The sequence below is a fragment of the Eumetopias jubatus genome, unplaced genomic scaffold (genome assembly GCF_037043125.1).
Source record: "Eumetopias jubatus isolate StellerSeaLion01/CBP00866 unplaced genomic scaffold, mEumJub1_p1.0 scaffold_11, whole genome shotgun sequence".
Lineage (NCBI taxonomy): Eukaryota > Metazoa > Chordata > Mammalia > Carnivora > Otariidae > Eumetopias > Eumetopias jubatus.
This window is the reverse complement of record NW_028274817.1, coordinates 15006679-15030296: the sequence shown is the minus strand read 5'-3', so window position 1 is coordinate 15030296 and position 23618 is coordinate 15006679. Positions and strand designations below refer to the sequence as shown.

Here is a 23618-nt window from a genome sequence, read left to right as displayed (position 1 = left end):
TTTTTTTTTTAAAAGATTTTATTTATTTATTTGCCAGAGAGAGAGAGAGGATGTGCATGAGCAGGAGGAGCGGCAGGCAGAGGGAGAAGCAGGGTCCCCGCTGAGCAAAGGAGCCTGATGTGGGACTCTGGGATCATGACCGGAGCCAAAGACATATGCTACACCAACTGAGCCACCCAGGTGCCCCTGAACAATGTATTCAGCACAGGTTTGCTTAGGGATTTCATAAGCCAACAGCATACAGGATAATATGTTTCAATAGACTAATACAGAACCATCACAATCCAAATCGATCACACTATTGTTCCAGGTAAGGAAGAGGAAAAGAATAAAGTCCAGATTTAGTTGAGGTGTACCTTTATATGAGTTGGTACTAGGGAGAGATGACTTAGCCAATGGAGAGCTGACCTCCAGCTAGCAGCGCAAAAGTAAAAGTCCCCTGTTGCTAGAGCAGGTTGCTAGGGAACCAGTGGTGCCACCAATGTTGCTAGGCAAGAAGATGGCCTTCCCATGGCCAGGGCATGGCTTTCATCACTGTTGGAAAAAAGAGATGTCTTTACTGTGGCAGTAGCTAATTGCCCCCAAAGTCTTTGGAGAACTGTTTAGATCACCAAAGTGTGGCCTTGTCCAGACCAAACACTCTTGGATAGTCCTCTCAAACTCTTGGTATTTATAGTCAAAATGTCCCCTTACATGGATATGTTGCTTCTTCATATTTCTTTTAAGATTTTATTTATTTATTTGTCAGAGAGAGAGAGAGAGCACAAGCAGGGGGAGTGGCAGGCAGAGGGAGAGGGAGACGCAGGCTCCCCCCTGAGCAGGGAGCCCGATGTGGGGCAGCGTCAGTCCCGGGGTCAGAGACACTCTGTTGTGTCCACTGGGTCTTAGGGGCCCAGGATCTTTATTTATAACAATGGAAACAAAGCCCTAGTACCAGACCTAGGGTGGGGAGGTGGAAGAAGTTTTATAGCAATAATCAAGCTGATTTTTTTCCCCCAGGAAATCATTTAAAAATTTTTTCTGCAATAAAGGACCATACAGTTCTAAATATCATAATGAGAAATTTGAGGTTTTAAAGTCAGCATCCTTTGGAGAAGAATTTCAAAGCTTACAGTTGAATTGCTACATTAATTCATATCATTTTGGAATGTGCAGTATCACCACCACTGCTTGGGGGGTGCCATTGATCTAGATGTTTTGCAAGTGGTTGAAACACCTAAGTCCTAAATATGTGTTATAAGAAAACCAACTAGCAAATTTATTAGCACTAAGAGAATTTTTATTTTTGGGCACCTGGGTGGCTCAGATGGTTAAGCATCTGCCTTCGGCTCAGGTCATGATCCCGGGGTCCTGGGATCGAGTCCCGCATCGGGCTCCCTGCTCAGCGGGAAACCTGCTTCTCCCTCTGCCTCTCTCTCTCTCTCTCTGTCTCTGTCTCTCATGAATAAATAAATAAAAAAAATCTTTAAAAAAAATTTTTATTTTTTTTAAAAAAGATTTATTTATTTCTTATTTGAGAGAGAGTGCCCGAACATGAGCAGGGGGACAGGCAGAGGGAGAGGGAGAAAGTCTCCAGCTGAGTCCCTGCTGAGTGCAGAGCCCAGTGTAGGAGCTCAATCCCACCACCCTGAGATCATGACCTGAGCCAAAATCAAGAGTCAGACACCCAATCAACTGAGCCAGCCTCTAGCACTAAGAGAATTTCTAACTTTTCTTTCTCCCCAGGAGCTCAAGCATATCAAGATCAAGGTCAGTGAAAGGAAAAATGTTTGTTTTGAAGCATTTTTCCTTTATCTTTCAGTCTAGCTTACAAGCATTTTTTAAAAGATTTTTATTTATTTGACAGAGAGAGACACAGCGGGAGAGGGAACATCAGCAGGGGGAGTGGGAGAGGGAGAAGCAGGCTTCCCGCAGAGCAGGGGAGCCCGATGCGATGCGGGGCTGGATCCCAGGACCCTGGGATCATGACCTGAGCCAAAGGCAGACGCTTAACGACTGAGCCACCCAGGCGCCCCTTACAAGCACTTTTGAATAAAAACTGACTTCCATTCTGGAAAAAAAGATTTGTTTCCTTGTGATCATGTAAGTCCTTACAAAGAAGGGATTATATGTATTTCTTCTATAAGAAGAGTTTCAGATTGTCTCTTGCCTGACACAGGTACAGAGAAGAGGCAGCAGGAGGAGTGACCTAGGGAAATTGAACAATATTAGATAATGGCTACTGATGAAAACTTGCTCATATCACATCCACAAAATATTTTATTTTATTTTTTAAAGATTTCATTTATTTATTTGTCAGAGAGAGAGAGAGAGCACAAGCAGGGGGAGCAGCAGAGGGAGAAGCAGACTTCCACTGAGCAGGACCCCAGGATCATGACCTGAGCTGAAGGCAGACGCTCAACTGACTGAGCCACCCAGGCATCTCCATACCCACAAAATATTTGATAAATCTTGCTGCTAACATTAATCTCCTTATACAAAGTGGCCAGTAAGCATATGCAGATATGCTCGATATCATTCGCTATCAGGGAAATGCACATCAAAATCCCAGTGAGACACCCTGTCACAGTACTGTGATGAAAAAGATTATACCAAGTGTTAGTAAGGATGTGGAGAAATTAGAACCCTCATACGCTACTCGTGGGAATGTAAAATGGTGTATCCCCTTTGCAAGACAGTCTGGCAATTCCCCCAAATGATTAAACATAGAGTTACCACATGATCCAGCAATTGTACCTTGACCTATATATGCAAAAGAAATGAAAACATGTCAACACAAAAATTTGGACATGAATGTTCATAGCAGCATTATGTATAGTAGCCAAAGGTAGAAAAAAACCCCAGTATCCTTTAACTGGTCCAGTTTTCTTTATCCATACCTTTGTGTGGATATACCACCTTGTGAAACACTAAGTAAAAGGAGAAACTATGTAAACTTTAATTAAAGGCATTTTCTTCTTCCTGAACAGTTCAGTGTGTATATTCATACAAGGCGGCATACCCATACAATGGTATAGTATATACCTATACAAAATCATTCGGCAATAAAATACAATTGAGGGAACAGAGGGCAAGCTGAGGACAAAGCGCAAGCTGACACCCCGCAACCCGCCCCAATCCCAGGTGGGATCTGTGTGACATTTCTCAGGCACTCCGGGCTGCCCTAAAGCTAAGGGAAGGAAAAGCAAATGGTTAACTGATAGAGATCACAGTCCTGCAGGACAAGGGTCTCCCTCGCTTTACAAATGTCTTCGTGATTTACAATAAAAAAGCATTCTTACCAATAACCTAACTTCCAGAAGGAATCTCCCAAGGATCTTAATGTTAATGCTTTACTAGAGGGAAAAACAACCTTAACTTGACAATGGCAAGGCCTCCAGGATCTTGTAGGTCCTCTTTAGCATATGAAAGTTCTTTTGAAACCCTTCTTTTTTCCTTACCTCCCCCAACTCCCAAGTTATATAATCGGTCACTCCGCACAACCCTGGTGCTGCAGCTCTTTCTGCCCACGGGTCCTGACCAGCTTTTATAGAATAAAACCACGTTTTTGCACTAAAGATGTCTCAAGAATTCTTTCTTGGTCGTGGGCTCAGGACCTCACCTACATTCAAAAACTACATCACAATGAAGTACTGATTTGTGCTACAACGTGGATGAAGCTTGAAAACATGAGGCTTAATGAAACAAACCAGACACAAAAGGTCACATATTGTATGATTCCATTTATATGAAATATACAGAATAGGTAAATGTATAGAGATGGAAAATAGATGATTGGCTGCTTAAGGTAGGTGAAAGGGAATTACAGGAAATGAGGAGTTACGGGTAAAGGGTTTGGTGTTTTCTTTTTGGGGGTGATGTAAATATTCTATAATCAATTGCCATGTTGGTGGCACAACTCTGTGAATATACTAAAAACTACTGACTTGTAGCATATTTTAATTGAGTGAATCACATGATTTGTGAGCTATATCACAATAAAGCTGTTAAAAATATAATTACTAGAACCAGAAGTCAAAGTCATGTTTAATAAGTTATTAATATAGGGGTTCCCCGGGCAACTCAGTCAAGTGTCAGATTCTTGGACTTTACTCTGGTCTTGATCTTGGGGTCGTGGGTTCGAGCCCCGCATTGGGCTCCACACTGGGTGTGGAGCCTACTAAAAAAAATAATAGCTCTTTTAATATAGTCAGGCCTCAGTTTCAAAAGCTACCAATGTTAGAATGGAATCTATTCTGCAACCATTTTTTTTGATTACTACTTGTTGCATCTCCTTCAGCACAAAATGAAACCTTTGAGATTCACTTGTAGCATCAACAAAATCAAGGCGGTAGTCCAAACCATCATACAGCAGATACTTTTTTATTTTTATTTTTTAAAAAAGATTTTATTTATTTATTTGAGAGAGAGAGAGAGAGAGAGAAAACACAAGAAGGGGGAGGGTCAGAGGGAGAAGCAGACTCCTCACTGAGCAGGGAGCCTGATGCCGGACTTGATCCCGGGACTCCAGGATCATGACCTGAGCCGAAGACAGTCGCTTAACCAACTGAGCTACCCAGGCGCCCCAGCAGATACTTTTAGAAAAAGGTTTATTTATTTGAGAGAGAGAGAGCATGCACAGAGCGAGTGTGGGAGTGGCAGAGAGAATCCTAAGCTGACTCCGCACTGAGCATGGAGCCCAACGCGGGGCTCGAGATCATGACGACCTCAAGATCATGACTTGAGCCAAGACCAAGAGTCAGGTGCTTAACTGACTACGACACCCAGGCGCCCCACAGATGATACTTTAAATTCAGCACTCTGTTCTTCATTAGTCTCTCCTCTTTTCTGAACAACTGCCTTTGTAATTGCAACTTTGCTTTTTGGAGGTAGCCTTTTCTTCTTCATTCCCATTTAGCCACACCCTGTCTTTTTCCAAGTTGGCTTCTAATTCTCCCTATTTCTCAAGAATTTTTTTTAAGATTTTATTTACTTATTTGACAGAGAGACAGAGAGAGAGGGAACACAAGCAGGGGGAGTGGGAGAGGGAGAAGCAGGCTTCCTGCTGAGCAGGGAGCCCGACGTGGAGCTCGATCCTAGGACCCTGGGATCATGACCTGAGCCGAAGGCAGACGCTTAAGGACTGAGGCACCCAGGCGCCCCTCCCAAGAATTTATCTATAATTGCCCACTTCTTTTTTTTTTAAGATTTTTAAAATTTTTTATTGTTATGTTAATCACCATATATTACATAATTTGTTTTGGTGTACTGTTCCATGATTCATTGTTTGTTCATAACACCCAGTGCTCCATGCAGAATGTGCCCTCCTCAATACCCATCACCAGGCTAACCCATCCCCCCACCCTCCTCCCCTCCAGAAACCTCAGTTTGTTTTTCAGAGTCCATCATCTCTCCTGGTTCGTCTCCCCCTCTGACTTACTCCCCTTCATTCTTCCTCTCCTGCTAAAAGATTTTTTTTTTTTTTATTCATTTGAGAGCGATACAGAGAGAGCACAAGCAAGGGGAGAGGCAGAGGGAGAGGGAGAAGTAGACTCCCCACTGAGCTGGGAGCCCAACATGGTGCTTGATCCCAGGACCTGGAGATCATGACCTGAACTGAAGGCAGACGCTTAACCGACTGAGCCACCCAGGCACCCCTACAGTTGCCCTCTTCCTAAGCCTTTCAGATCATAGTCAGGTCCCTCTCTGTAAAGATTTCCTACGAAGCTGCTATAGTTCTTTGTTTTACTCCATCCCAGCTCTTGGCCCAGTTAAAAATCTCAACATTTTTGTGTTGTGGATTTTAATTCTGGAAACTCTTTTTCCTTGTCTTGCTCATTGTAACCTTATTCAAAATTACGATTTTCTTCAAGTTGTTTCCACCTAGAGAGTCGTTTGCAGCTCAGGATCACACCTTGATTCCTTGGGTGATTCAAGGATGAAGTGTTTAAAGGGAGGAAAATGCCCTGTAGATTTTATTTTATTTTTTAAGATTTTATTTATTTATTTGACAGAGAGAGACACAGTGAGAGAAGGAACACAAGCAGGGGGAGTGGGAGAGGGAGAAGCAGGCTTCCCGCAGAGCAGGGAGCCCGATTTGGGGCTCGATCCCAGGACCCTGAGATCATGACCTGAGCCGAAGGCAGACGCCCAACGACTGAGCCACCCAGGCGCCCCTGCCCTGTAGATTTTACATACTTTCTCTTCTGGTGTTTCAAATATATTAGCCAAACTTTAACTATAAATGGCATCTAGGTGTTAAGAGTTTAATTAGAAACCTTTAATTTTGCAGTTTTATAAATGACAACACTGCTCAATGTTTGGTTTTACTAATAACCATATTAACAATACACAATGAAATTTGTTTTAAGTAAATTACAACTTGTCTTCCTGGAGTCTATAGTCATTTGAAAGATCTTTCCCTTCAGGGTGCCTGGGTGGCTCAGTTGGTTAAGCGGCTGCCTTTGGCTCTGGTCATGATCCCAGGGTCCTTGGATTGAGTCCCCCCCATTGGACTTTTTGCTCAGCAGGGAGCCTGCTTCTCCCTCTGCTTGCTGCTCCCCTGTTTGTGCTCTCTCTCTCTCTCAGACAACTAGATTAAAAAAAAAAAAGGAAAGATTTTTTTTCTTCAAGCATATAAACCATAGTAATTTGAAGAGAGCATTTTACTTATCTCTATATTCATTCTAAATGGTTAACTGTTTAATCTACAGATAATCTCTATTGAAGACAATTACAAGGAATAACTTTATGCAGATTAATATATGAACTTCACATGGTGTAAAAAACCGTAAGATTAAAAAACAAAGAAATAGAAAATGCCTTTTATCTAACTACGTTGGTTAGTGAATGATTCAATTGAAAGGCTAAGCCCAGGAATTGTTCAGAAGTAATGATGCCTTGACTTCTTCATTGTCAAAAAACATTAGGTTGAAAAATGCCTAACCTCAGGAACAGAGGTTTGAAAGGATGATTCTGAAAGCATTTCTCTGGTGAGGCAAACATCTTTACTAGGGTTACATATCACAGATAATGCACTGTGTCTTTGATGGGGTTTTGGAGTATAGGTGAGGTTTGGGGGTGTGAGGTCCGGAGCCCACGACCAAGAAAGAATTCTTGAGACCTCTCTGGTGCAAAAATGGTGGTTTACTAAAGCATGGGGACAGGACCTATGGGCAGAAAGAGCTGCTGAGCCGGGGTCTTGAGTGGTGATTTTATACTTGGGGGTTGGGGAAAGTAAGGAAAAACGGAGGTTTCAAAAGAACTTCCATATGCTAAAGACAACCGACCTACTAGATACCTACAAGATACCAGAGGTCTTGCCATTGTCAAGTTAATGTTTTTTCCCCTCTAGCAAGGTATTAACATTAAGGTAGTTGGGAGATCCCTGGAAGACTGTCACATGTGTCCCACCCAGAGTGGGGGGTTGGGGGAGGTTGCAGGGTGTCAGCTTATGCTTAGTCTTCAGCTAGCCTTCTGCTCCCTCATCATCTTTTTGCTTGCTTTTGGGCAGCTGTGTTTTTCAAGTGAAGACTGACTTTAACTTGAGTCTCCTTGGCTTTTGCATGTAAAAAGTCAGATAGGTGCTCTGTTTATTTTTCTCCTAGGCCTGCAGGTCTCTTTTCTGTTTGCGGGGTAGTTTCTTGCACTGACTTCCGAAACATGTCGGTTTCACCCCCACTGCCCTACTGAGCTACACAGTTTCTTCTATTTTGACTCGTAGGGACAGTTTTCATCCAAATGGCTCAACATTAGGTAAACACTGATGATTTGGAGACGCTGACAACCCAAGATACTCAGGTTCCTAGAAAGATGACTTACCCAGAAGACTATGCTGAGCATTACAGGAGTTACGCGATGAAACAAGGTTCCTATCTAACAGGGAGGCATAATGCAATAGAAAAAGCAAGGGATATAGCAGCAAGAGACCTCAACTCTTGTCCAAAAACTGCCACTGGCAATCCTTGTGACCCTGAGGACGTCATGTCCTACAACTCAGGAGGCTCGGGACAAGTCTAGTGGCGACTTTCAGGGGCGGCGGCCCTCACTGGGGGGGGGGTTCCCGGTAGAAAGGGCCAGAACGCGAGCTGAACGATCTGCACTTGGCAAGTCAGGGCCACAAGATCGCGGCACCTGGAGTCGGTGGGCTACATGCCTCCCAGGCGACTAGAAGCTTCCGGGGCTCCCCCTGGGCCTCCAGCGGGCCTTGGGGAAGGCGTGTTCGCGTCCCGGCCTGAGCCGGAGCAGAAGGCCGCGCCCCCGGCGCAGAGAGGAGCTGCGGCCCGGTTTCCGCCGGGCTGCGCCCAGACGCCACAGGTAGAGGGGGAGACGGCTGGGCGTGGCTGTCACAAAGCCGCCGGAAGCGCATTCTTTCTTTTCCGGTTGGGCCAGGTCCACAGACCGCGACCCCAAAATGGCGAGTCGGGGTACGGTCTCGGGGAGCTAGAGGCATCAGGTGGGGGACCGGTCCTCCAAGCCTCCCCCCCTCCCACCCCGCGCTCCCGAGCTCGGAGCTGCCCTCGCCAGGCCCGCAGAGGCGCGGGAACCGGGCGCTTGCTCCTCAGGGCGGCGGGGAGGCGTGGCGACATTGCTGCCGAGTCGAGGAAGAGGGAAGTGGCGCCCGCGGAAGCCGGGGCTGGGCGGAGGTAATGGAGAAGCCGCGTCGCCCCTGGGATTTGGTGGCGCGGCTGCGGGCCGCGCTGGCCGCACGTGCCACTGGCGGCCCCCCGGGGCGGTGAGCGGGGGGGGGGGGGGCGGGGCGGAGCCGGCAGCCTGCCGCGGCGCGTCGGGCGATCCCAGCCCCGCGGCGGCGCGGGCCGGGCGGGTGCGCGGGCTCGACCGCCCCGTGCAGCCTCCACCGGCAACCTCTTTGTCCCCCAGGTGCACGTGCAGCCCGGGGACGCTCCCCGGCGCCTTCGGGGGCCGGCCGCCCGCGTTGTGCCCCGGGGGCGTCGCGGATTCGTGGGGGCCGGGGGGGGGGCAGCAGTGTCTCCCGCTGCACCCGGCGAAACACCCCCGTTTCCGCTGGCTGATGGTCAGGTCGCCGGAGAAAGGGGCCTTTCAGCTTCAAAGGCGTTAGCTTCTGCCGACATGGAAATAGAGGAGGCTCCCCCATACCTTCTGAGCCTGCATAGGCAGCAAGGAACCAGGCGTTTCTCTGAGGACTCGTGGCATCCTCAGAAGAACTTTGTTGCTGTTTCTGCTGGAATACCTCGGAAAATCAGCCTCTCAAGGCCACCCTTAGCCTTACTTAAGCCTTACTGTGTGCCCCTGAGGAAGTGTAAAGTCAGGAGAAGGGTTACCTTTACTAGGACCCTTCCTGTCTCAGAAGAACCTTAATGATCACCCTTTCTCTTTCATTTTTTACAAGCTGACATTGTATTTGGTAAGCAAGGCCAACTTGTCTTTCCAGTAAAGTAAGCAAAAAGTTAATGCACAGGTACAAATCTGCACCGTGCCCTTGATCATCTTCCCCAAAAGTACTCCCCCCGCAAAATGTTGACATCTGGTTGCCCAGTTGGGGGGTATTTGCTGTGAGGGATAAGGTTACTTTTTTCCCTAATTGCTTTACTTTTTTTCTGATCTGGTTGCCTCAGTTCTCCTGCCAGTATTAATACAATGGAAAGGAGACTATCAAATGCTCCATGAAGTAAAGGTTTCAGTCTTCATAAGAGGATGAAGGGGCAAGTAGTTGTTTCCCCCTAACTAAAGACAAAAGAACGGAGAGGATCTGTTAAAATTTAGAGAAACTCAGATATGCCCTATTTGTGAAGATGGGACAGGAAGCACACAGATTAAACGTTGGATATTCTCAAAGCTTCTTTTAGCAAGTGGGTGAGTGTTTTCATCCACCACCTTTTCCTTGACCTTTAAGGAAAAAAAAAAGGAAAGTTGTCGATTGACAAATATTTGTCTTCTCTGAGCTGTGCTTTGTTTCAAGGCTGAGTGACAAAAAGAAATGTATGTCCTGAAGTAATCTGTCATCGTGAGTGTCCTAATACTTGGCAGTTGATTTTTAAAAGGTAGACTGGACAGGTTTTGTTTCTGTTCATTCTTCTCTGATAACTATAAATAGCAAGTAAATATGTGTCCTGTGCCTTTCTTCTTGACATGTACTTTTTTTCTCCCCTCCCTCAGTGCCCTTGGGGAGAAGATCCACTCATTGGTTTTATACCAAACCTGACAAGGCCTCAGTTGTCAAAGGTGGCACCAGGAGGATGTCACACATAGGAGTAAAACTGTTCCTAGAGCAAATGATGATGAGACATCTGGAGGTGAATGCATGCTTGTACCCACACATGGAGGCTTTGTGGGGGACTGAGGGGTCTCTGAAAGAGAGCTCCAGTGAGAGTAAGAAATCCAGCCCACAAACGGACAGTCTTGGTCCTGAGAGCGCTCGCCAGCACTTTCGGAGCTTCTATTATCATGAAGCACCTGGACCCCTTGAGGCTGTCAGCCAACTTCAGGAATTATGCCACCAGTGGCTGAGGCCAGAAATCCACTCGAAAGAGCAGATCTTGGAACTGCTGGTGCTAGAGCAGTTCCTGACTATTCTACCCAGGGAGACCCAGAACTGGGTGCAGAAGTATCGTCCACAGAGCATCAGAGAGGCTGTGGCCCTGGTAGAGCGCTTTCAGAGAGAACCTGATGGAATAAGTGATGAGGTGAGGAGATGCTTTCTGTGGACAATGAAATAGGGTAAAGGTGGAATTATCCACGTTGGGTGGGGAGGGGCAGTGGAGGAACAAGGTGGAGTAGGTAACTCTTCTGTCATTCCTTGGGGACAGCCAGGCAGGATCTGAAGCCACAGATGTGCAGCCGTAGTGGATGACAGGTTTCAGAGCCCCTGGCCATCTTTCTTGGCCCTTGGAAAAGAGAAATGCATTTTGCCCTCTTTCGGGCCAGGGCAAACTGGGGGTGGTGGGCCTCGGCTGGCGTGGCCAAGGAAGGGAGGACTTGAGTTCTTAGAAACAGAGAAATAGAAGGCAAGGCAGAGTTGGGAAAGGGGGGTGGGGAATCTGAAGAAAAAATGCACAGCACTTAGAGGTCAAAGGGGAGAGAGGGCAGCAAACAGAAGTATTAATCAGACAACTTTGGGAAGACCACAAAGAGAAGAAATGGAAAGAAAAAAGGAAGCAAGGATACAGAAAGAAGAAAACTGCCAAGAGCGGAGTGGGCAGAATCAGGGTGCCAAGAGGGGTAGGGCCCTCTCTAGTGGGAGCGCCTATCTCTGGGCCAGAAGAAAAGAGCCTCCATTGCCCTCCCTTAGTGGTCTGCCCTTGGCCTTGCTGGGAAGTGGGGAACCGGGGTATGCCCTTGGGAGATGGCAGCACCCTTCCTTTCCTCGGGAGCCCACTTTGAGGAGGACAGGGCAGGGTATGTTTTTGGCGTTTTACTACAATGGAATCACATAGAAGGAAGTGAGAGTCCAAACTTTCCTCCAGTTTTTCCTCCGCTGCATCCCCTTTCTCCATGAAATCCTTCCCTGGCTGTGGAAGGATTGGAAAATCTGGCTGGGGATCTTTTTTTATTTTTATGTTTTTTAAAGATTTTATTTATTTGTCAGAGAGAGCTCAAGCAGGGGGAGCGGCAGAGGGAGAGGCAGACTCCCCTGCTGAGCAGGGAGCCTGAAGCAGGGCTCCATCCCAGGACCTTGGGATCACGACCTAAGTGGAAGGCAGGTGCTTAACCGACTGAGCCACCCAGGCGTCCCTGGGAATCTTTTTTTTTTATTCAACTCCTTCTGTTTTAGAGAAAACTGAGAAGTTAAAAATGCCCTTAGGCAAGGGTCCAAGGCAAGAATGCAAGCCAGTGAAGGCACTGTGACAGGAGGCAGTGTGCCCCCACCCTGCCAGTGGCTTGAGCTGTGGCTGTCTGACTGCCCCAGATGATGTGTATGGTTCTTTGTGGGGAATTGGTGGCACAATATCTCTTTAGTTTTTTTTATTACTTCCTTGAATGTCACAACTTCCTGAATCCGGGCTCTACTCTTGTTCATCCCTCCACCACCACCCCCAAACGAAAAGTTCTGTGCTAATGAGGATGGGGATTATTTCTAGGTCACAGCCCATGAGCTGGGAAAGGAGGCAGTGCCCTTGGGAGGAACAGCAGTGGCCCCAGGCTTTAAGTGGAAGCCAGCAGAGCCCCAACCAATGGGTATGTTCCAGAAAGAATGTTGGAATACATACCGGGTACTACAGGAACAGCTGGGCTGGAATACTCACAAAGAAACCCAGCCTGTATATGAAAGAGGTGAGGAGCTTCATAATAATTCTCTTCTCCTGGGCGCTGTGATAGGAATCGGTTCAGCTGGAATGTCATGGGAATGTTCCAGGTGCCCAGCCTTGCCAGTTGTTAGGATGTCTCTCATGTGCGAGGACAATAGGCCAATGGTGGGTGAAGGTGAGGGTCAGCCTGGGGTGCACGCATGTCCAAACCAGAGAACCCTGGTATTCACACCGTGGACCTTGCTTCTTAGAAACTGGAGAGAAGATGGACTAGGGACAGGTGGGGTCATCTCACCCTTCTATGTTAGAGAAGAAACTGGGATCAGAAATGGGTCATCATGGCAGAAGGGGGAGAGAATTGTGCCCCGGGGGGTGGGGGGAAGACAGAAACCAGCTACACTGGGGGACCTGAGTCTTTCATTTTCATTCACCTCTAGTTCTTGCCTAGCCTGGTAAACCATTTATTTTATGAGAGGAAAAAAAAAATAATGGATTTCCTTTCATTAATTTCTCTCACGAAATCTGGGGGGAAACAGCCAGCTGGGGAACCAGTTCTTTGGAGTGGTAGATACTTGGTTCTCATGTCCAATGAGAAGACCACCTCTGGCACCACACACACACTTGTGAAGGTGAGCTATCCTTACTGAAGGACTCCTGAGGTTCCGTGTTCTAGAAGTCAGCTCAGGGTATTTGTAAACAAAAAAGAGAGACATTTTCTCTGGCTCTTTTCCATCCACAGCTGTGCCTGCTCAACAGATTCTAGCCTTTTCTGAGCAGAAAAGCCCCCCAAACTGGAAGATGGCATCTGAGCTCATCTTGCCTGAGTTCCAGGTGAGCTGTACTTTCCAGCTTTTCCAGGCAGCCTGCACCTGGCCTTGTCTGTGCTTTTCTTTGCTGCCCATGACCCATGGTGCTCGGCGGGTGCTCTGAGGCATGTTAGCCCCGGATGTTCACCTCTAGGCGACTAGGCTGGGCACGGTGGGGACCAGGCCCCTCGCACGCTGTTTACTGTTTCCTGATCTCGGGATCTCGGGCTTTTTCCTTTTCTGATCTTACTTCCTCCCCCCCACCCGAATCTTAATACTCTTCTTTGGTGACTGGCCTGCTGCGTAGTTCAGAGATGAGTGCTAGGACGGCTTCTGTGGTGGCAAGTACTGAACTGAAACCCATTCTCTTCTTTAGAGCCTGTTGACATTTGAAGATGTGGCAGTGTCCTTTTCTGAGGAAGAATGGAAGTTACTGGACCCTACTCAGAAAATCCTTTACAATGATGTAATGCAGGAGAACTATGAGACTGTCATCTCTCTAGGTAAAGATTCTTCCTTTCCTTTGTGTAGAAGTTGAGTAATCTGGCCGCGGTTTATGGAAGACGATCTTCTGTGGGAGAGTCCCCGTGTTCGAGGACCTGTTTGGGTCTCACTTTGACGCTGTGGGGGAAAGGCAAGGCATATCCAGACGATTCAGAATAGATCCTGACTTACCAGCCTGTCTCCCCGTCTTCTGCTCTTAGCAGCCTCGTCCAAGCTGCTGTCAGCCCTGACCCTATCTGCTTCAGTAGCCCTGGATTCCCATTCCCCATCCCATTCCACGTGCCCTCCTGAGGCTTCCTTCTCCACTTCCTCCTTGCGTCTCCACCCACAATCACTGTAGACTAGAAGGAAGGTGCTAAATCTAAGATTCTGCCCATTTAGACATTCGGAGTAAATGAAAGTATGAAAGAGTCATTCACTCTTCCTGAAAACGAGTCTGGAATTAGGATGGCAGCCCACGACCTCAAGGTTTTATACGCAGAGCATTATTGTTACCCCCTAAACCTGAAGTAATCTGCCTAGAACAAGGAAGAGAACCATAGGTCCAAGGTCCCCAAGAGTTCAAGGACAGTCTTGGAGAGTCTCCTACAGGTAAGTATATACACGGGAAGAAGAGAAATGTTCCTTGATGAGCACCTTTACAGGGGATTAACACTCCAAGCTTCTACTCCTGGGTTTTTCTTTCTGAACTTCTTCTTGAGATAATTGTAGATTCACATGCAGATTTAAAGTATCATACAGAGAGAACCCATATACGCTTTACCCAGTTTCCCTCAATGGTAACTTTTGCAAAAAGTATCATATAATGTCACAACCAGGATATTGATATTGATACAGTCTTCTGACCTTCATATTTTCCATTTTATTTGTCTGTGTGTGTAATTAGTTCAGTAAAGTTTTTTTTTAAGATTTATTTATTTTAGGAAGAGAGAGAGAGAGAGAGCGTGCACAGGGGGAGGGGCGGAGGGAAAGATTCTCCAGCAGACTCCCCACTGAGTGGGGGGAGCACAACACAGGGCTCAATCTCTTGACCCTGAGATCATGACCTGAGCCGAAATCAAGAGTCTGAGGCTTAACCAACTGAGCCACCCAGGGGCCCCTAGTTCTGTAAAGTTTTATTGCAAGTGTAGGTTTGCACGTTCACCTCTGCAGTCAAGATACTGGACAGTTATATTACCACAAGGACCTTTCTTGTGGCCCTTTTATCATCACACACGTGTCCGCTATACCTCACCCCATCACCGACCCATGCCAACCCCTGATCTGCTCTACATTTCTGATATTTTGGCGTTTCAAAAGTGTTACATGAATAGAACCATAAAATGTGTAACCCTTTGGCATTAACTTTTTTCATTCAGAATAATTCCCTGGAAATTGATCTGAATTGTTGTGTGTATCAATAGTTGTTTGTTTGTTTGTTTTAATACTGAGTAGCATGCCATGATGTTGAGAGACCACAGTTTGTGTAACCATTCACCACTGAAAAGAGATCTTTGCTGTCTTCAGTTTTGGGCTAGTGTGAATAAAGCTGTCAGGAGCATTTGTGTGCAGGGTTTTTTATGGAGATAAGTTTTCATTTCTCTAGAATAAATACCTTAAGGGTACAGTTGCTGGTTCATATGGCAATTACATGTTTAATTTCCTGAACACTTGCCAAACTGTTTTCCACAGTGACTGTACCATTCCACATTCCCAGCAGCAAAGGATGAGTGGTCCAGTTTCTCCATGTCCTTGCCAGTGTTTATATTATCTCCATTTTATGTTTGCCATTCTGATCGGTGTGTAGTGTTATCACGTTGTGATTTGGATTTGCATTTCCCTAATGGCCAGTGATGTTTTATAGCTTTTCATGCACTTACTTGCCATCTCTATTTTCTCGTCAGTGAAATATCTTTCACCCACATCTTAATTGGATTGTTTTTTAACTGTTGAGTTTTGAGAGTTTCTTATATATTATAGATTCTAGTGCTTTGTCGAATATGTCGATTGCAAATAGTTTCTCCAAGTCTGTATATTGTCTTTTTAATCCTCTTCCCGTGGGCTTCCACAGAGTAAAAGGTTTTCATTTTGATGAGGACCAATTTTTCATTTTTTCCTTTTATACATTGTATTTTTGGTGTCAAGGCTAGAACTTGGACTAACCCTAGATCCCTAAAATTTTCCGCTATTTTTTTTTTAAGATTTTATTTATTTATTTGAGAGAGAGAATGAGGTAGAGAGATCATGAGAGGGGGAGGGTCCGAGGGAGAAGCACACTCCCTGCTGAGCAGGGAGCCCGATGCGGGACTCGATCCCAGGACTCCAGGATCATGACCTGAGCCGAAGGCAGTCGTTTAACCAACTGAGCCACTCAGGCACCCCTCTGCTATTTTTTCCTTAAAGTTTTATAGTCTTGTATTTAAGTCCGTGATCCATTTTGGGTTAATTATTATATGAGGTGTGAAGTTTAGGATGAAGTTCATTTTTTGGCCTATGGAGGGCCAATTGCTTCAGCTCCATTTTTTGAAAAGGCTGTCCTTCCTCCATTGAATTGTTTTTGTTTTTGGTTTTGTTTTTTTTAAAGATTTTATTTATTTATTTGTCAGAGAGAGAGAGAGCAGGAACAGGAGGAGGGACAGAGGCAGAGGGAGAAGCAAGCTTCCTGCTGAGCAGGGAGCCCAACTGGGGACTCAATCCCAGGACCCTGGGATCATGACCTGAGCCGAAGGCAGACAGACGCTTAACCGGCCGAGCCACCCAGGCGCCCCCTCCACTGAATTGTTTTCGCACTTTTGTCAAAGAGCAGTTGGGTATATTTGTGTCCATCTCTTCTGTTCCATTGAGCTTTGTGTTTGTGCCTCTGCCAGTATTGCACTGTCTTGATTGCTGTAGGTATGTAATATCAAAGCCTTAATATCTGTCAAATAGACCGATTCTTCCCACTTTATTCTTTTTTGTAAAATAAAATTTTATTTTAGCCCTTCTAGGGCCTGTGCCTTTCCATGTAAATTTTAGAGTAAGCCTACCTATGTCTACAAGAAACTTTATTGGGATTTTGCTAGATATGACATTAAACCTATGTATTAGTTTGAGGAGGATTGTTGTCTTTAACTATGTTGATTTTTTTGATCACTGAACACAGTGTGTGTCTATTTATTTAGGTTTTTAATTTCTTTCATCAACTTTTTGTAATTTCCAGCGTACAGATCCTCTATGTGTTTTGCTAAATATAGGCCAGAGCGTTTCATTTTCACAGGAACATTTGTAAATGGTACTATTTTTAATTTCGGTTTCTATGTGTTCATTGTTTTTTATATAGGAATGCCACTGATTTTGTATTTTGATCTTGCATTCTGTGATCCTATTAACTCACTTAATTCTAAGAGGTTTTTTTTTTTTTTGTAGATTCCTTGAGATTTTTACACATAGATAATCACACTATCTGCACTGCCTTTTAATTTCTTTTTAATGCCGTAACTGCAGTAGCTCCAACTTCCTGCTATGTTGAGTAAGAGTGGAAAGAGCAGACATCCTTATCTTGTCCCAATTTTATCATGAAAACATTAAGTTTTTCACCATTACCTATTTACATTGGTATGGTTTTTTTAATATTGATATTCTATTATTGAGTCAGTATAATTCCTAACTTAGTGTTCTTATCATGAATGGATATGGAATTTGTGAAACACTTTCCTGTGTCTTTTGATAGGTGTATGATCTTCAAAGCTTGTTGATGTGGTATGTTATGCTGATTGATTTCAATTGTTGAATCAGCCTTGCATACTTGCAGTAAATCTTTCTTGATCCTGATATATAATTCTTACATATTGCTACATTGTTTGCCAGTATGTTGTTGAGTGTTTCCACATTTAAGGTCATGGGAGATGTTAGTCTGTAGTTTTCCTTTTTAAAAAACGATTTATTTATTTTAGAGAGAGAGAGAGAGAGAGAGAGAGGGAGAGCATGCACATGCATGCATGAGCGGGGGTGGGAGGGGAGGGACGGAGGGAGAGAGAACCCCCAAGCAGACTCCCTGCTGAGCACAGAGCCCGACCTTGGGCTCAGTCCCAGGACTCTGGGACCATGACCTGAGCCAAAATCCAGAGTCAGCTGCTTAACCACCTGAGCCACCGAGGCACCCCAGTAGTTTTCTTTTTTAGTATTGTCTTTATATGATTTTGCTATCAGGGTAATACTGACCTTATAAAATGAGTTGGGTAGTATTTCCTCCTCCTCTCTGGAAGAGAGTGTGTAAAATTGGTGTTAATTCTTTAAATATTTGGTAGACTCCTCCAGTCTCACCATATGGACTTGGATTTGGGGGGGAAGCTTTGAAACTATGAATTCAATTTGTTTAATGGTGATAGTGCTATTCAGATGATCTGTTTCATGTTGGTTGAATTCTGTTAGTTTGTGGTTTTGAAGAATTGGTCCATTTTTTCCTAACTTTTAAAAGTCATGAACATAAGATTGTTTATAGTATTATCTTACCATCCTTTTATTCATTTTTATTATTATTTTTAAAGATTTTATTTATTTGAGAGAGAGAATGAGAGATAGAGAGCACGAGAGGGAAGAGGGTCAGAGGGAGAGGCAGACTCCCCACCGAGCAGGGAGCCCGATGCAGGACTCGATCCCGGGACTCCAGGATCATGACCTGAGCGGAAGGCAGTCGCTTAACCAACTGAGCCACCCAGGCGCCCTATTTTTATTATTTTTTTAAAGATTTATTTATTTATTTTTTAGAGAGTGTGTGAGCAGGGGGAGGGGCAGAGAGAGAGGGAGAGGGAGAGAAGCAGACTTGCCTGCTAAGTGCAGAGCCAGAAGCAGGGCTTGATCTCAAGAGCCTGAGGTCATGACCTGAGCCGAAATGAAGAGTCAGATGAACGGGCTGAGCCACCCAGGCGCCTTTCTTACCATTCTTTTAGTTGCTGCGGGATGTGTAGGGATATATCCAGTTTCCTTCCTGATACTGGTGATTTGGATTTTCCTTCCTTTTATTTTTGTCAGTGGTGATAGAGGTTTATCAATTTTATTAAGTTTTTTGAAGAACAAGCTTTTTGTTCGGTTGTGACTTTTGCTCTGAGCTTTATTATTTCCTTTCTTTAACTTGCTTTGGGTTTATTTTGCTTTTTTCTCTGGTTTATTGAAGTAGAACCTAGATTATTGATTTGAGACCTTTCCCCTTTTCTCTTGTAAGCACTTAGGGCTGTACCTTGTCCTCTGAGCACTTCTTTAGCTGCATTCCACATATTTTGATATATTGTAGTTTTCTTTTCTTTTTTTTCTTACTTATTTATTAAAAATTTTATTTTTTAGTCATCTCTACACCCAACATGGGGCTTGAACTCACGACCCTGAGATCAAGAGTCACCTGTTCCACTGACTGAGCCAGCTAGGCACCTCTGGAATTTGATTTTCTTTGTTTCTTTGTTTCTTTTTTTTTTTTTTTTAAGATTTTATTTATTTATTTGTCAGAGAGAGAGAGAGAGAGAGAGCACAAGCAGGGGGAGCGGCAGACAGAGGAAGAGGGAGAAGCAGGCTTCCCACTGAGCAGGGAGCCCGATGCGGGGCTCAATCCCAGGACTCTGGGATCATGACCTGAGCCAAAGGCAGACGCTTAGGCAACTGAGCCTCCCAAATGTCCCTGGAATTTGATTTTCATTCAGCTATGTATTTTTAAATTTTCTTTGAGACTTTCTCTTTGAACCATGGAAATTTTAGAAGTATATATATATATATATATATATATATATATATATATATATTTAAAGATTTTATTTATTTGAGAGAATGAGAGAGAGAGAATGAGAGGGGGGAGGTTTAGAGGGAGAAGCAGACTCCCCGCTGAGCAGGGAGCCCGATGTGTGGCTTGATCCCTGGACTCCAGGATCATGACCTGAGCCGAAGGCAGAGGCTTAACCAACTGAGCCACCCAGGCGCCCCTTGTTTCCACATATTTCTAGATTTTCCTGTTGTCTTTCTTTTTTTTTTATTTAAAGATTTATTTATTTATTCATTTGACAGAGAGAGATACAGCGAGAGAGAGAACACAAGCAGGGGGAGTGGGAGAGGGAGAAGCAGGTCTCCCGCTGAGCAGGGAGCCCGTTGCGGGGCTCGATCCCAGGACCCCGGGACCATGACCTGAGCCTCAGGCAGACGCCCAACAACTGAGCCACCCAGGCGCCCTTCCTGTTGTCTTTGGGTTTTTGATTTCCAGTCTGATGCCATTTTTGTTAGATTGCCTTTTTTTACTCCAGTTGTGATTTTTTTTGTTTCTTGGCCTGACAGGTGACTTTTGATTGTATCCTGATAGTTTGTCTATTATTTTAGAAGAGTCTGGGTCCTTTTTAAATATTTTAATTTAACAGTCACCCTGTTTTAGTTTAGCACATAGTTCTTTCCTACTTTTGTGGGTTATACTTCTAGTGACAGTTTTATTTTTTTATTTTTTTAAAGATTTTATTTATTTATTAGAGAGAGATACAGCGAGAGCAGGAACATGAGCAGGGGGAGTGGGAGAGGGAGAAGCAGGCTTCCCGCCGAGCAGGGAGCCCGATGCGGGGCTCCATCCCAGGACCCTGGGACCATGACCTGAGCCGAAGGCAGATGCTTAACGACTGAGCCACCCAGGCGCCCCTCTAGTGACAGTTTAATTTTCAGAGCCTTTGTGGTGATACTGTGGTTTCCTTGGTTTATGTGGTACTACTAGGGCTCCCATATGCCCCTGCTGGTATCGCCTGAGGGTGAGGAAGGTATTTACACAGGCCAGAGTGCCTCTCAGTGGGAAAGGGGAATCTCAGACCCTCAGGGATGAAGAGGCTTCCTAGGCCAGGCTACTGTGGCTAGGTGCCTCTTGCTCGTCCCGCCTGCCCACTCTGGTGTCTCTTAACTGGGGTTCTGATATTGGCAGGCTTCTCATTCAGAGCTAAGGCTGTCTAGGTAGCTTTGTGTTGCTAGGTTGAGGGTTGGAAGATGCTAGCTCGGGTTGCCTTCTCCTGGCGGCTCTGGGGATGCAGGACACCCTGCTGTGTTACTCTGCTAGGCCTGGCATCCCAAACCATTTTGCTTTCTTCTTACCATGTTTTGGAATTCTCTGTTGGTTGTGGCTTGCGTTCTTTCATTGGCTTGTTGTTGTGCCCAGCAGGGAGGATCAGGAGGAAATGCATCTGTGCCATTTTGTCCATATTGGACAAGAAATCACTTATTCTTTGTTTTTTAAAGGCAATCATCATTGATTTTTCTCTCCATTCCTATAGTTTTCTTGTTCTGGGACACAGACGGCTGACTCTTCTGTTTGTTCCAACAGGGTTAAAGCTCAAAAATGACACTGGAAATGACCAACCTATATCTCTTTCTGCATTAGAAATGCAAGCATCAGGATGCAAAGTATTAAGAAAGGCCAGAATGAAAGTTGCCCAGAAAACAACAGGCAAAGAAAATCATGGTGGTACACGCAGGGTACGGAGACGGCACCGAGCTTTTCTAGGGAGGAAAAGAAAGAAACTTTCAACTTGTAAACAAGAGCTTCCAAAACATAAGGATCTTCAAGGGAAAGGCCATGCAGGAGAGAAACCTTTTAAGTGTCAGGAATGTGAGAAAAGCTTCAGAGTTAGCTCTGACCTTATTAAGCACCAGAGAATTCACACTGAAGAGAAGCCCTATAAATGTCAACAATGTGATAAGAGGTTTAGGTGGAGTTCAGATCTTAATAAGCACTTAATGGCACACCAAGGAATAAAACCATACAGATGCTCATGGTGTGGGAAAAGCTTCAGTCACAATACAAATCTACACACACACCTAAGAATTCACACAGGAGAGAAGCCCTTTAAATGTTATGAATGTGGAAAAAGATTCATTCAGAACTCCCACCTTATTAAGCACCAGAGAACCCACACAGGTGAGCAGCCGTATACTTGTAGCGTATGCAGGAGAAACTTCAGCAGGCGGTCAAGCCTTCTTAGGCACCAGAAACTCCACAGGAGAAGGGAGTCCTGCCCAGTGTCTCCAGTCTGAAGAAAGTCACCATGTGGATCTTGACCCTAGAGGTGACGAAAGAGTATAAAACTGTGAGGCACCAATGATAGGAATTGGTCACCCACAGGAAATTTGGGAGGGGTTCGTGTCCTACTTCACAGAAAGGAATCTAAGCTGTCTCTCTTGTTCAGCATTGTATCTTCAGTGCCTAGCACGAGACTGATACACAATGAGTTACTTGATCAATAAAAGTGGAAATATAGCTATCAGCTATCTATAGTTATCTATTCATCTATCTATCTGTCTATCTGTCTGGTTACTCAGCTTCCCCACCCTCGGTGATCTAAGTTCTTCAAGTGTCAGGTGCTCAGCAAACACATGATGGCCATGAGTCCTACTCTCATTCTTTCTCAAGAGAGGTGGAAAATAAGAGTGTTCAGGTCCTCTGAAGGGAGCCTAGAAAGAATTGCTAAGCTGGAGAGAGTTTCTATGGCTATCATTCTATCGACATGACCAACCAAGCCCAGGGCTGAGGGAACTTTATTCTCCAGCAGGAAGAGAGCATTCGGTGTTTGCCCTGGGAGAAGTGCCCCCATTCCAGTGGCCGTTCCCCTCAGCGCCCACTACCACAGTGTTTTCTGTCAGAGTCCCAAGCAGCAAGCGGAGGCCTGAATGCCGCCACAGACCTAGGGACCTTGCACGCCCTTGATGTCTCTCCTGCTGACCCTCTCAGCACTGAGGTATATAGAGTGAAATGATGAAGGAAGCAGTCTGGGCCCTCAGCCACAGATTTATCTCTTTGTAGAAATCCCAGGGCCATGGTAAATGGCCTTTTTCTTTTTATTTTTTTGACTTCTCACCATGTGGACTAGAGGTTTTCAAATTGGTGCCACACTGCTCCAGGGCCTAAAGGGAAGCCGGTTTTTATGGCTGTTCAGCTACAACCCCATACACTTGGGATGCTGTGCAGGAAAGTCTGGAAGTTTTGTAAACGGATATACTGAGAATGGCAAGGTGAGCCCCGTGGCCTCATGGTCTCAGCACACATTGGATAGCAGGAGGGAACATCCAGAAGTGTCAGGGCAGAGTCAGGCCCACGGCCTAGTGGGATGGCCCCAGTGAGAACTAGGTCAGATGGAAACTGTCTTGGTTTTTGTTTTTTTTTTTTTTTTTTTGAAGATTTTATTTATTTATTTGACAGAGAGAGAGACACACAGCGAGAGAGGGAACACAAGCAGGGGGAGCGGGAGAGGGAGAAGCGGGCTCCCCGCAGAGCAGGGAGCCCGATGAGGGGCTCGATCCCAGGACCCTGGGACCATGACCTGAGCCAAAGGCAGACGTGCTTAACAGACTGAGCCACCCAGAAACTGTCTTGTGATATTGGTATTTTCTCTTCCTTCCCCATTGGCCTCAGGGATTGTCTCCTGAGAAGACAATGTCATGTCAAGGGCAGGGCAGGGAAGTTGGAGGACATGGATTTATAGCTATGTCACATCCTAGTTTAAGATGTTGGTCAAGGCTTCGCTACCTTTATTATTTCATAAAATTTTACTTTTTTAATGACATGAAATGTTTCATATTAAACATGAAACAAAACTCCATGGTTACTAAATCACCCAGAGATGGCAGTCACTTTTTTAGCATAGATATCTCCATATTTTTCCATCAAGGGACCCCTCTACGCCTGTTTTCAGGTTTGTAAAATGGAGATGATAATTCTATCCTGTTGGCTGCTGTGAGGATCAAATGAGGTGTGAGCATGCCTCACTCTGATGGGCCACAGTAGGTGTTCCATAAACATTTGGAACATTCTTCCTTCATCTTTCAGCTACTTTTTAAAAAGATTTTATTTATTTGTCAGAGCGCGTGTGTGCACAAGCAGGGGGAGCGGCAGGGAGAGGGAGAAGCAGACTCCCTGCCGAGCAAGGAACCTGATGCGGGACTCAGTCCCAGGACCCCGGGATCGTGACCTGAGCCGAAAGCAGACACTTAACTGACTGAGCCACCCAGGCTTCCCTCAGCTAGTTATTTTAAAAAGAAAATTAATTAGGAAAGTTGAGCATCCTTAATTAATGGTGTTTCCATCATTCCCAGCTGTTTTTTTTTTTTTAAAGATTTTATTTATTTATTTGAGAGGGAGAGA

The 23618-nt window shown here is 45.2% G+C and overlaps 1 protein-coding gene across 6 annotated transcripts in view; it reads left to right on the top strand.

The window, feature by feature from the left end:
- Nucleotides 1-8439: 8439 nt before the first annotated feature.
- Nucleotides 8440-23618, top strand: part of ZNF75D (zinc finger protein 75D) — a 55412-nt gene continuing 40233 nt past the window's right edge. For 5 of the 6 annotated variants that reach the window (XR_015769421.1, XR_015769422.1, XM_088028636.1 and 2 more), the window contains exons 1-4: nucleotides 10121-10643; nucleotides 12039-12231; nucleotides 12946-13037; nucleotides 13389-13515. Coding sequence is in view for 4 of the 6 variants with exons in the window: in XM_088028636.1 (XP_087884762.1) it covers nucleotides 10197-10643; nucleotides 12039-12231; nucleotides 12946-13037; nucleotides 13389-13515 (859 nt within the window). In the remaining 2 variants the exon portion in view is untranslated. Of the gene's footprint in view, nucleotides 8625-10116; nucleotides 10644-12038; nucleotides 12232-12945; nucleotides 13038-13388; nucleotides 13516-20804; nucleotides 21747-23618 lie in introns of those variants that run through there. The other variant, XM_028095756.2, reaches the window with a different exon arrangement.